This window comes from Trichoderma citrinoviride, assembly GCF_003025115.1.
Source record: "Trichoderma citrinoviride strain TUCIM 6016 unplaced genomic scaffold BBK36scaffold_13, whole genome shotgun sequence".
Classification (NCBI taxonomy): domain Eukaryota; kingdom Fungi; phylum Ascomycota; class Sordariomycetes; order Hypocreales; family Hypocreaceae; genus Trichoderma; species Trichoderma citrinoviride.
The window spans coordinates 478,329-490,545 of record NW_020194721.1 but is presented as its reverse complement, the minus strand read 5'-3'; the positions used below and the strand labels follow the sequence as shown (position 1 = coordinate 490,545).

The following is a 12,217-nucleotide window of genomic DNA, read 5'->3' as shown; positions in this document are numbered from 1 at the left end:
CGCTTTCGACTTGACGGGGCGCTGCTCCCGTTCCGACGCGATACCCCGGCTTTTCGGCTTCTTTGTTTATTTTTTTCCTCCTCAACGATTTCACAATTTCAGGCATTGTTACAATGGAAGCTACAGAGAACCAGGTTCGCGATGCCGCAGAGCCAGAGCCGCCACCGCATAGCAGAGCGCCAGAAGCTGACAGCGCGCCTCAACAGCCCACGCGGCCCTCGAAAATCAGTCGCTTGCCGGGGCCGACGACGACGGTGCACGGCGGCGGACTGACCGAATGGAGCGAGTCGCAACAGAATGCCCGATTGCAGTCTTCGATCCCCGCGCCACCCTCAACGCGAGGGCTGAAGCGCGAGCTGCCACAGTCTGGTGCGAGCGATGGATGCGCCTTCACTGTATCGCGGTGTGCTAACGTCTGGCAGCGGTGCAATCCGAGTCCAAGCGAAGACCCCTCGCCGAACGTGCGCTCGACTATCCGTCCAAGATTACTTCGACTCCCCGAATCCCCCGATCCGCGGTCAAGGGCCAGACCTTGGCCAGCATCTCCCAAGTGAGACATCCAATATCGAAGGGGGAACGTAGTTGGTTCAACTGCTGATACTCGGTCATAGCTCAAACCACCACGACCCGTCTCGTCCACCTTCAGCTCTTCAGTAAGCAGCAGCTTCGCCAAAAGCTTCGGCCCCGAACGAACCGGCGCGGCAGAGAAGCCGTCAATCGCCAGACCAGTCACCCGAGCCAGCCATGCGAGATCGAAAAGCCAGGCATCGACACGACCCCGTACGGCACAGGGCTCTCGAGAGGAGGAGGAGGACCTGGATGCGGCGGAAAACAATGGTATGACCGCCTCCGAACAGCTCACCAGCATGACTTTCAACGCGCTTCCCAACCGCAAGATGAGAAGTACAAAGTCTTCGTCTACGCTCTCCTCTACAAGAGATAGCTCTCTGACGACGAGATTCCACAAGCTCTGTCTCGAGGAGGCCGGTTCCACTCACAACACACGTCAAGTGACGACTCTGCTTTCAGACACTACATCTGCTTTAAACAACATAACCATCCACCGTCCCGGCCATGAAAAGAGAAGCAGCAAGGAACCTTCATCCGCTATGGCGACCGTGCAGGGAACCTAGGAAGGCCCCTACATGACACCAAGCGATAAGCAGGTGAAGCGGCAGGTTGAAAAGCTTCAAGGATGCATCACTCTCTTCAGGGCCAATTCTCCCACAAAGTCCCCCACCAAGTCACCAGCCCGCTATAACAGTTTCTTGACCAAAGATTCTAACCTCACTGGGTTTGTAGCCTTTGATGTCGACGGTCGAGTCGGCGACATTGAGTCGCAGTTTAAAGAACTGAAAGCCATGGTGGACACAACACTGCTTGACAGGAAGGGCATGGACGATGCACTGGAGCTGGCCAAGAAACGAGGTATGAATAGAGTCAACTCTCAAAAGATGACCGCAGTACTGACATGTCGCCCTTCAGTGTCCGAGTTGGAAAGCGACAAGTCAAGGTTGGAGAGCAAGGCCGAGATATTACGATCAGATCTCGATGCCTCCAGGGAAGAAGGGCGAAAGTTTAAACATGACTTGGAGAAGCTTGAATGGGACCATTCGCGGCAAATTGACGATCTTACCAGAAAGCACCAGGACGAGATAGACGAGCTCTCACGGAAGCACCGCACAGCAATGGATGATCTGACCCGCGAGCTTGAACGATTGAAAACGCAGGAAGCGAACGAGCATCAGCAACAGATTGAAGCTCTGAAGAGGCGGCACCAGCAGGAGTTGGAAGATGAAGTGAAGAAACGAGAACAAGAGCTCCAAACGTTGCGAAGCCAGATGGGGAACGACAAGCAGGAGGTGGAACTTGTTCTGCAGAAGAAGGATCGAGAGTTGCAGGAAGTGCGTTCAGTGGCAGAAGGCCTACGTTCAGATGTCCAGCGCGAGAAGATGCTTACGGGCAGCTTGCAAACGAGCATTTCCGAGCTCTCGGCCTCGAATACAACACTGGAAGCAAAGATCAACTCTCTGCGGTCCCAGGTCGAGTTTCTGGAATCTGACACCAAGGCACAATCTAATGCGTTCACGGCCATGGAAACACGGCTCCAAGATGCGCTCCGAATCGCCGAGGAAGCACGGCAGAAGCTCATCAAGGAGGAAACCGAGCGCCGCGTCCTCTTCAACAAGTACCAGGAGCTCAAAGGAAATATTCGCGTCATGTGCCGAGTTCGACCGCCTCTTGGAAACGGCGAGGGTGAAGTGGCCCAGCTTTCCTATCCCGACGACAAGACCTCGACCGAGATTATGGTTGCCGGACCAGAAGAAAAGTCCAGCCTTGGAGTTGTCCAGCGAAAGAACTATCCGTTCGAGTTTGACCGGGTATTTACGCCCGAGATCCAAAACGGCGAGATTTTCGACGAGATATCTCAGCTCGTGCAGAGCGCGCTCGACGGCTATAACGTGTGTATCTTCTGTTATGGCCAAACGGGATCGGGAAAGACGTACACCATGTCATCACCGGATGGCATGATTCCGCGAGCTACACACATGATTTACGACACGGTGACGAAGCTCAAGGAGAAGTCCTGGGAATACACCATGGAGGGCTCCTTTGTCGAGGTGTACAATGAGGAGCTGAATGATCTCCTGACTCCGAGTGAACGCACCGCAGAAGGACGGCTCATGAGGAAACTGGAGATTCGGCATGATGAAGCCCGGAAGCAGACCTCCATCTTGGGGTGCAAGTCTGTTCAGCTCAACTCTGCCGATACTGTGGAGTTGATGCTGGAGGAGGCGCAGAAGAATCGGTCTGTGGCAGCCACCAAGGCCAACGAACGATCTTCGCGATCTCACAGCGTCTTCATCCTCAAGCTCATTGGCGAAAACTCGGCAACGGGTGAGCGGTGCGAGGGCACTTTGAACCTGGTCGACCTGGCTGGATCTGAGCGCCTGAAGCACTCGCAGGTCGAGGGCGACAGGATGAAGGAGACGCAAAACATCAACAAGAGCCTGAGCTGTCTTGGTGATGTGATTGAAGCGTTAGGAAGGGGCTCGGGCCATATTCCGTATCGAAACTCCAAGCTGACGCACCTGCTACAATACAGCCTGGGCGGAAACAGCAAGACGCTCATGTTTGTCATGGTCTCGCCGTTGGAGACGCATCTGAAGGAGACCCTGACAAGCCTGAGATTTGCTACAAAGGTGAGGCTTTCGATCCTTCTTCATCTAGGTGATGTAGAATGCTTGACTAACATTGACTCAGGTTCACAACACACATATTGGCACAGCAAGAGCAACCAAGAAGATGAAGGGAGATTCATAACGAGGGCCGCCTCGATGAGGGAAACTGTTTCATTCAGCGAAGGAGGCATCGTGTCTGGACTTTAGTGTTTTGCTTTTGGCCTTGTGGGAGTTTACATCTATTTCCAGGGTTCGGGGCGTGGTTTTGGCTTACGACGGACGGTTTGTGACGAATTGATATCAAAAGGGAAGAGTAGATATTGTTAAGGGCAATTGGGTTTGAGGAACGGTTGATCCGGTTGATGCCATTTTGCCCCATTTGATGGAAAGTCGATGATCAGAGATGAGACTAATTCTTTGTGTGAAGTCTACTCCTTATTTTCTCAGGTCATTGAGGCGTCAACTGTGATCAACAAGCAGCATTACATACAATAGCAGTAGCTGAGCAACCTGAGGTAAACGGGGCAAACCATCTCTATGATGCAATGCCCACCGAAGCGAGAGTGACAAAAAGAGGAACCGTGTGGAGTGCGGAGGATGGACTCCTGTCGAATGTGTTTCGATCAGATCCTTTCCGTTCTGCTGTTGTGCTAATATGATTTGCCTTGGCTGATGAGTTCGAGGGGCTTGACGTGAGTATTGCGTGGGTGTGAGATGTGCGGGCTGGTGATGTCATATACCTGGTGCAGCAACAGTTATATAAACGCCTGAGGGAGGGCGATTGAAGACATTCGTTGGACAAGACAACAAACCTTTATTTTGCAATTGATTCTGTTCAGTTACGATTACAACGAATAACAACTTCTTTCTGTAAAAGTTTGACACTCCATTGGTTCAATATGGCACCTACACTTCGAGAGCGAAAGGCTGGTCCTGATGGCACCAAGGTATGTCACTTACACTTGACACCTACAATTACACCTTCCTACCACATATCTTTGCGAGACATCACGACAAAAAAAGACAATTTCACTGACAGCATCATCAAAAAAGGTCACCCTAGGCCAAGACGCCCCCGTAACCCGCGAAGGCCCCGGCGTGGTGCAATCCGAATCGCTCGCCGCCCAATCCCTCCACTCCGGCGGCGAGTTCTCCAACAACCGCTCCTCCGAGACGGAAGCCATCTCCGGCTCGGACCTCAAGACGCAAGCCGGCCGCGGCGGCGAAGACTCCAACGGGGCGCCCGCGCCCAACTACGTGGTGGACCAGTACCTCACCGGCAAGGGCGGCCCGCACGGGAAGAACATCAAGGAGGGGATTGACGAGTCGGAGCTCAGGGGCAAGGAGAGCGATGGGCTGCAGAAGGCGCTGAGGGCGGAGCCGGGGAGCGAGAATGATCCGAGCCGGTTGGCGGAGGAGAGGATGCTTGAGAGGGATACGTTGAGGGCGGAGGGGAGTGGGCCGAGACAGGGTGGTGTTGAGGGGGGGACGAAGTATGATGGGTTGGAGAATGAGGTTTCTTCGTGATGGGGGGATGGTGATGGGTTAATGAAAGATTGTTCAATATGTATAATGAAAAGTTCAAGGTATTCTCCTGGAGAATTTACGACCGGTGACCCATGTTCATGCGAGAATGGAATGACTAGAGTGTGGTGATGGCATGGATGGAGCGAGTACCCGGTGATACGTTGCTATGCTGCGCCTTGGGATTGCGTGTATCTGGAGTAGCACAGCACAAACAGTACCTTGTATTAAAGAGAAGTGTTAGGTTAATCAAACAATGAGTAATTACACAGCGTCTTCTGCTTGTTAATATGGGCACATCAACCTTAACCTGCTGCCTGCTCTCCGCGGTTTCTGAGTTAGTCCCCGCCACTTCTTACATGGCAGAGGCCAAACACTGAAACGGGCGGCTAGGCACCAGCATTTCGCCCTGCCGAGCATTCCACCCATAACAAGGTACATAATAGGTATGGTCACTCGGTTGTGGACGGTATATAGCAGTGGGAGGCGCCTTGATGTTTCCAGCACTCGCTAGTTATGCACGAGAGAATAGGCGCTTTCGAGAATGACCAACATCTTGTAAGGAGCTATATGGCGGATAAATATGGGTGGCTTGAGCTGATGATGGTGTAAAAACTTAGATGGCTTCGTCATTTGTTTGATCGGATTCACTCTCGAGTCTCTACCTTCCGAGAGAGCCATTCTCCTCAAACCGACAAGGCGCTTCACATTGACGAGTACAGCCGTCATCACGCAGACATGTCGGATATACCAGAGGAAAAGTCATCGCTTCGGCCACTACGACTAGAGGTTGATGCAAGGCAACAAACCAACTCAAAGGTCTCGACAACGGGGCAAGATCGAAGAGAAGGGCCGAGAAGTACGAACGTGCCATCGGAGCAGGATGTTCACGCTCAAGAGATGGAGCATCAGCGGTACGGAGAGGCGCAACCGCAGCTGGTGCCGACGGACGTGATTGAGATGATGCTTACGAGCACGGCCAAGGGGCGAAACAAGGACGGTCTCGACAACACTCACCAAACACAAGAATGATATCCGCCACTTGCAGGGAACACATGATAGATGTATATGGAGGAGCCGGCGGAAATGATACCAAGGAGAGAATGTTGATATGGTTTGTAGGTCTTTTGTTTTGTTCGAAATTGCCACATTTGGCAGAGGTACAGGGTAGGACAGAGATTTGAGAGCCTGTGGTGGACCCGCTTTTTGGAAGGCGAAGGGGTGACGTCAAGCTGCTTGAAGGTTTTTGGCATGTGCGAGGAGGAATCTATTCAGACTTTTGGGGAAGGTTGGCCTGTGATTTACGGGGTAACATGCCCGAGAGATGGGAAAAAAAAAGCTGAAAATAATACCTGAAGGCAGTCACTTTCTATATCACTTGGACGCACAACTGGTATTATCGGTCCTGCATTCTCAAGGCAAGGCTCACCGTAATCGCAGCAGTTTATGCCTTAGCTTGATGCCTGACTGTGGCGCCCCTTATCGGATAATCAGCGAATTCTGATACGGCGAGGCCCCACCAACCAATGCGCAGAAAAGAAAAAAATTCACCCCGCCCAGAGCCAAACAATTTCAAGGCCAGCGGATTCTTTCAGCCAGGAATCCATTTCGCCTGCTTCTTTTCTCTTCCATAGCAAAACAACATATTCAGCGGCTGTTGAATATCGTCTCTGGGGCAAAAGCAATTGGGATTGCTTTTCAGTTTTTCTACTTCTTCTTCTTCCCCCCTTTCCTTTCTCAGAAGAAGCAAACGTCCCTCACTCTCTTTTTCTGTTTTCCCCTCCATCTTTTGAAAACCTCCAACACAACACCCGCGTCATCACTCCAGACCGCCACGATGCCTCCCTCATCCTCCAAGGAGAAGCGACTCGCGAAGAAAGCCGAGAAGGCTGCTGCCAGCGGTAAGAAGGTCGGAAAGCTGGGTAAGAAGGAGCCCGAGCTCGACGTCCACGGAAACCCCATCCAGGACACCGACGGACCCGCCACCACCGATGACAAGCTGGACGAGGTGAAGCGTCTGGCCGACCAGATGGACCAGCACGGCATCTCGGACCGCGTCACCACCGGCGTGCTGTCCTCCACCCAGCAGAGCAAGGACGTCAAGATCACCAGCTGCTCCCTCGTCTTCCACGGCCGCGTCCTCATCACCGACTCCACCCTCGAGCTGTCCTTTGGCCGCCGCTACGGCCTGCTGGGCGAGAACGGCTGCGGAAAGTCGACGCTGCTCAAGGCCATTGCCGCCCGCGAGTACCCCATCCCCGACCACGTCGACATCTACCTGCTCAACGAGGGTGCGCCCCCCAGCGAGCTCGGCGCCCTGGAATGGGTCGTCAAGGAGGCTGAGAACGAGATGGAGCGTCTCGACAAGCTGGCTGAGAAGCTGCTCGAGGACGAGGGCCCCGAGAGCCCTGTCCTGATTGACCTCTACGACGTATGTTCCCTGATTCTTTCGTTTTCTGCCGCTCGAATGCTAACAATCCCCTGCAGCACATGGACAAGATGGACCCCTCAACCTTTGCCACCCGCGCTTCCCTCATTCTCACCGGTCTCGGTTTCAACAAGAAGACCATCCACAAGAAGACCAAGGACATGTCTGGTGGCTGGAGAATGCGTGTCGCCCTGGCCAAGGCTCTCTTCGTCAAGCCCTCGCTGCTCCTGCTCGACGACCCCACCGCTCACTTGGATCTCGAGGCCTGCGTGTGGCTGGAAGAGTACCTCAAGAAGTGGGACCGAACCCTGGTCCTGGTTTCTCACTCCATGGACTTCCTCAACGGCGTGTGCACCAACATGATTGACATGCGCGAAAAGGCCCTCATCTACTACGGTGGTAACTACGACTCCTACGCCAAGACTCGTGAAGAAAACGAGACGAACCAGATGAAGGCCTACACCAAGCAGCAGGAAGAAATCGCCCACATCAAGAAGTTCATCGCCAGCGCCGGTACCTACGCCAACTTGGTCCGACAGGCCAAGTCGCGCCAGAAGATTCTCGACAAGATGGAGGCCGACGGCTTCATCCAGCCCGTCGTTCCCGACCGGGTTTTCACCTTCCGATTCGCGGACGTTGACAAGCTTCCCCCTCCCGTCCTGTCCTTCGACAACGTCACCTTCTCCTACTCTGGCAATCCAGAGGACGACCTGTACCGCAACATTGACCTCGGTTTCGACATGGACTCCCGAACTGCCCTGGTCGGCCCCAACGGTGTTGGCAAGTCGACGCTGCTGCGCCTCATGACTGGCAAGCTGTCGCCCACCGGCGGCTCCGTCAGCCGCCACACCCACTTGAAGCTCGGCCTGTACTCTCAGCACAGCGCTGAGCAGCTCGACCTGACCAAGTCTGCGCTGGACTTTGTCCGAGACAAGTACAAGGAAAAGTCCCAGGACTACCAGTACTGGCGCCAACAGCTGGGCCGCTACGGTCTGACCGGCGAGTCCCAGACCGCCCTGATGGGCACGCTGTCCGAGGGTCAGAAGAGCCGTATCGTCTTTGCTCTGCTGGCCATTGACAGCCCCAACATGCTGCTGCTTGACGAGCCTACCAACGGTCTCGATATTCCCACCATTGATAGTTTGGCTGACGCCATCAACGCCTTCAGCGGTGGTGTTATTGTGGTCTCCCACGACTTTAGGTGAGTTTTGCCTCAAACCCCTCGGTACTCAAATAAATGCTAATACGTTCCTACAGATTGCTTGACAAGATTGCGAAGCAGATTCTGGTCTGCGAGAACCAGACCATTCGACAGTGGGACGGCACCATTGGCGAGTACAAGGACTACCTTCGCAAGAAGATGATTACGGCTGGTGCCGTGTAAAGGGGACGCAAGACGAGCAGCAGATTTAAAAGTGCATATTGAAATCGCTTATAGAACGGATGATGAATGACAGGGATAGGACGGCGGCTTCATGGGAACAGGATGTCACACGCGGCAACGAAAAGCCATCATAGAAGATGGCGCGCTGACAAGTTGCAGCAGAAAGAGTGCGCATGAGCACGGCCGCGATACCCTAGAGATGCAGGATGCATGCATTCATGATCAGTGTTTTTTGTTTTTTCAATTTTCAGTTTCTACGGGATAGACTTGGTAGTATCATTTGAGATTTCTTCTTGGGTTTAGCTACTACTAGGTTTGAATGGAGGTTTAGGCTGAATCAAGAAATTGTCCACCTGATGCTTTGGTGATAGATGTGTGATTGTTACACTTGTCGACTGTGAACCCTTACAGTTGTAAATGTCGGCGAATGACTCACTTGGCCGAAAGAAGCAGATCAGGGGACTGTAGTAGATATTTGTTATGGATTCTGATTTTAATGGCATTTTCCCGTTTGGTGGAATGTACGCCCTTTGAGAGGGTTATGCCAGCTTTTAGTGGCAATATTGACATGTTTCCATATAACCTGTAGTTTTCGACGAGCATGCGCTTTAATTGTAGACGCAACATCACCAAGCGTGCAGCTATCTACACAGCGAATCGTGTTCCTTCTATCCTCTAGTTGCGATACCCTGTGAAAAGAGGGACATGTGAATAAATGGCCTCGATATCGATACGACAAGGCACACCCGCCGACGCATCCTCCATCGCAGACGTGCATTACCGCGCGCAGGAGAAATACCATGGGTTTTACGGAGCCTTTTTCGTGAATAGCCCGAGGGAGATTTTGACGCGAGCGACGGGGTTTGCGGTGCGGAGGAGGGAGAATGTTTATTTGGTTGCTGTTGATGATGCGGACGGGAGGGTTGTTGGGTTTGTGAGGTATGCTGTTAAGGGAGAAGAAGTGAAAGGGACTACTGCCGAGGAGGGGGAGGGTGTGGAGAGAGATGAGGATGAGGAAGAGGACGAGGAAAAGGTTGGCCCGTCGTTGTTTGCGGTCAAGGAGCATTTGAAGGCGTTGTGGGAGGAGTTTGATGGGAAGCAGGGTGCTATGGATGAGTGCTATGAGAAAGCCGCCAATGGACGGAGACATATCTGTTTGTGCTTACCCCCTTTCCCCTCTCTCCTACCCGTCTTATTTCAGTTTATACCAATCTCCTTGATTCCCGGTATTTTTGACGTTGGTTTGGAGATTAGATGGTTGGCTGACGAAATTGTGTCCTAGATATTAATCACTTGATGATTGATCCAGCATACCAACGCAAAGGCATAGGCAGACAACTCCTCGCCGCAGTCCTAGAGAGGAGTGATGAGGAGGGGATTCCGGCGTTTTTGATGTCGTCTGCTGAGTCGAGGGGGTTGTATGGACAGATGGGGTTTGGGATTCTGGGGACGTGGAGGGTTGATAACGGGGCTTGGGCGGGGAGGATTGTGGAGGTTGAGAGGAGGATGGGGATGGATGGGGATGAAGGGTTGGTGGAGGAGTATGAGGGGGTTGGTGAGGTTGAGGATGTTATGGTGAGGTGGGCGAGGTGAGTCCTCCTGGATGGACGTAGTGCGTGATGTTTGCTGTCAGTACCTTGGGCATGCGTGGGAATACGGTGGATGGTAGATGAATGGAGCCGTTGGCGATGTCCGTTTGTATTATATACTGGATATTATAGAGGACAAAAATCTCTTAAGTGCAATCAGTGGTATCCAAGTTTGTTCATTCTTCGTGATCCTTCCTCCATCTGAAAGACTTCAAGGATGGCAAGGAAATGCTTCACGATACCTCGCTCCATCTGAGGGAAGGTACAGTGCTTGATATGTGAGTGCACTGTACGGCTTATACCGAGGGGAGAATGAAGAATGATGCTATCGTCAAAGTGCTGATGAGGAAAAAAAAAAAAAAACCAAAAAAAAAAGGCCATATAAGAGTACAAAATACGCTTAAATGTCACTGCTCTCTACCTACGCAGTGTTATTTGCGTTTTCCCTTCTGGTGGCTGAATGTGACGGGCTTGCTTGGAGGGTATGTAGGCTGGAAGAAGCGTTTGCCTTGGTGGTCCGTGTGCTTTCTGTGGTCCGTACGGATAGAGCACCGCTGCTTATCCTGGCCGTTGAGGCTCTAGGAGAAACCGGGGCAGAGACGAGGCAGCCTGTCAGTTGCAACGACTAGCAGCACAAGGCGCCAGACTAGCGGTTCGAACGATGAGTAGTAGTAGTATGGGGATGGGGTCCCCTGGTGCGCACATAGGAGATGAAGTTCGTCTACGGCGTCCTGGATGCTGAATTCTGCTGATTCTACTGTTGCCTCAATGCTTCCTTGAATAGGACACCGATGCTGCCACCACCTTTCAACTCAAATCGTCCTTGTGCTGAGTGAGATGCTGGTTTCGGATTGATCAAATCCTTCATTCCGTGCCAGGGGACACAACCCACAGCCTTTGCCCGGCGTGTGATTGGCTGAGGGCGGGCAGCTCACGATGCATCGCGATGGAGATGAGGCGTGGCTTCTGGGCTGTATCTTTCGGTTCGTCTCATTTCCTGCGCGATGCCGCCGAGATTCTACGCACCGTGTTTCCACAATCTGCGGGCTAGAGGATATCGGAGTCAAGGAGGAGTTTTGTGTGCTTTGATTGCGGGTTTATGAGGTGGCTTTGAGGAGTGGCGCTGTTGGGGCCGATTTCGTGGGAAAAACAAAGAGGTGGACAGTGCGCTAACTGATTCACTGGAGCAGTACATGTAAGAACAGCAGAGACGAGTCGAACTCTATGTACAGGTACTCCATCTCTGTTAGCACTTATGGAAAGAAAAAGGAATTCAAGTTCAAGAAGCCCTGGCTGGTGTAGATCCGGATCTCCAAACATAGACGGCCCAGGGCGGGCAGCCCGGCTCCAGACTCGACTCGGGCTGGCCAACGCATCCAATCAGTCCATCATCACCACGGGTCTCGTCTTTGGGCTGGGCTGGTGCTGGAGCTGGGCCCTCCCTTTTCCGTAGCCTCTCAATCTCATCTCTCTGACTCTGACTCTGACGCGCACTTGCGTTATCTCCGTCTGCTTCGTGACCTTTGCCACCTGCCATCCTGCGTCTCTGCTCCGTCTGCGCAAGAGGTGCCCCCGTGAAGCCATCGCCATCGTCATCGCAAAATCACCGACGGGGTTCGATTCTGGGCGGCCAAACTGCGCCTTGCCGTGACGTGACTCTAGACTGCTCGACAGCGCCGATAATCAGATTTCTCCCTATCCAAGTCACTTGATCATTCATTTCTTCATTTTCCTCTATTCTCCGCCGCCAGTTTGCGTCGTCGCGAAAGGCACGACGCCCGCGGCTCCTTCGCATCCAAAACTCTCTCGCGCCGCAGATTCGTCATCGCCATCATTCTTTAGCGAGGCTTTTCCTGCCAGCTCTAGCCGACTTTTGTCATCCACCCATCATCCCGGGTCGAGGCAAATCAACCCCATCCATCCATCCATCCATCCATCCCTCCAACGCGATTCCTGGCCACTCTACTTCTCACCCGTCCTGCCAATCCGTATCGTCGCCTGCCTGCAATCGCTTCGACGGATGCCCTCTAGCCGCGAGCGCGTGTAGACACACGGACGAAAGATAGAGAAAAGACGCACGCCACATGGGCTCGTGTGCGTCTACCTAAAG

At 53.0% G+C, this 12,217-nt stretch overlaps 4 protein-coding genes across 4 annotated transcripts; all 4 read left to right on the top strand.

The window, feature by feature from the left end:
• Nucleotides 1-4,081: 4,081 nt before the first annotated feature.
• On the top strand, nt 4,082-4,709 carry BBK36DRAFT_1181842 (hypothetical protein; the record flags this gene model as incomplete). The annotated part of the gene is made up of 2 exons (XM_024896274.1): nt 4,082-4,129; nt 4,236-4,709. 2 exons carry the CDS (start codon nt 4,082-4,084, stop codon nt 4,707-4,709), a joined length of 522 nt encoding a protein of 173 aa, XP_024746727.1.
• A 618-nt stretch (nt 4,710-5,327) lies between these two features.
• BBK36DRAFT_1126956 (hypothetical protein) lies at nt 5,328-5,738 on the top strand (the record flags this gene model as incomplete). Its single annotated transcript, XM_024891443.1, has 1 exon — nt 5,328-5,738. A coding segment is annotated over one exon (411 nt), but the record flags the coding sequence as incomplete, so codon positions are not given.
• Nucleotides 5,739-6,543: 805 nt separating this feature from the next.
• BBK36DRAFT_1162120 (hypothetical protein) lies at nt 6,544-8,518 on the top strand (the record flags this gene model as incomplete). The annotated part of the gene is made up of 3 exons (XM_024894420.1): nt 6,544-7,137; nt 7,194-8,335; nt 8,392-8,518. The coding sequence occupies 3 exons, from the start codon at nt 6,544-6,546 to the stop codon at nt 8,516-8,518; spliced, it is 1,863 nt and encodes a 620-aa protein (XP_024746725.1).
• A 715-nt stretch (nt 8,519-9,233) lies between these two features.
• On the top strand, nt 9,234-10,111 carry BBK36DRAFT_1126842 (acyl-CoA N-acyltransferase; the record flags this gene model as incomplete). The annotated part of the gene is made up of 2 exons (XM_024891426.1): nt 9,234-9,672; nt 9,801-10,111. 2 exons carry the CDS (start codon nt 9,234-9,236, stop codon nt 10,109-10,111), a joined length of 750 nt encoding a protein of 249 aa, XP_024746724.1.
• Nucleotides 10,112-12,217: the final 2,106 nt, after the last annotated feature.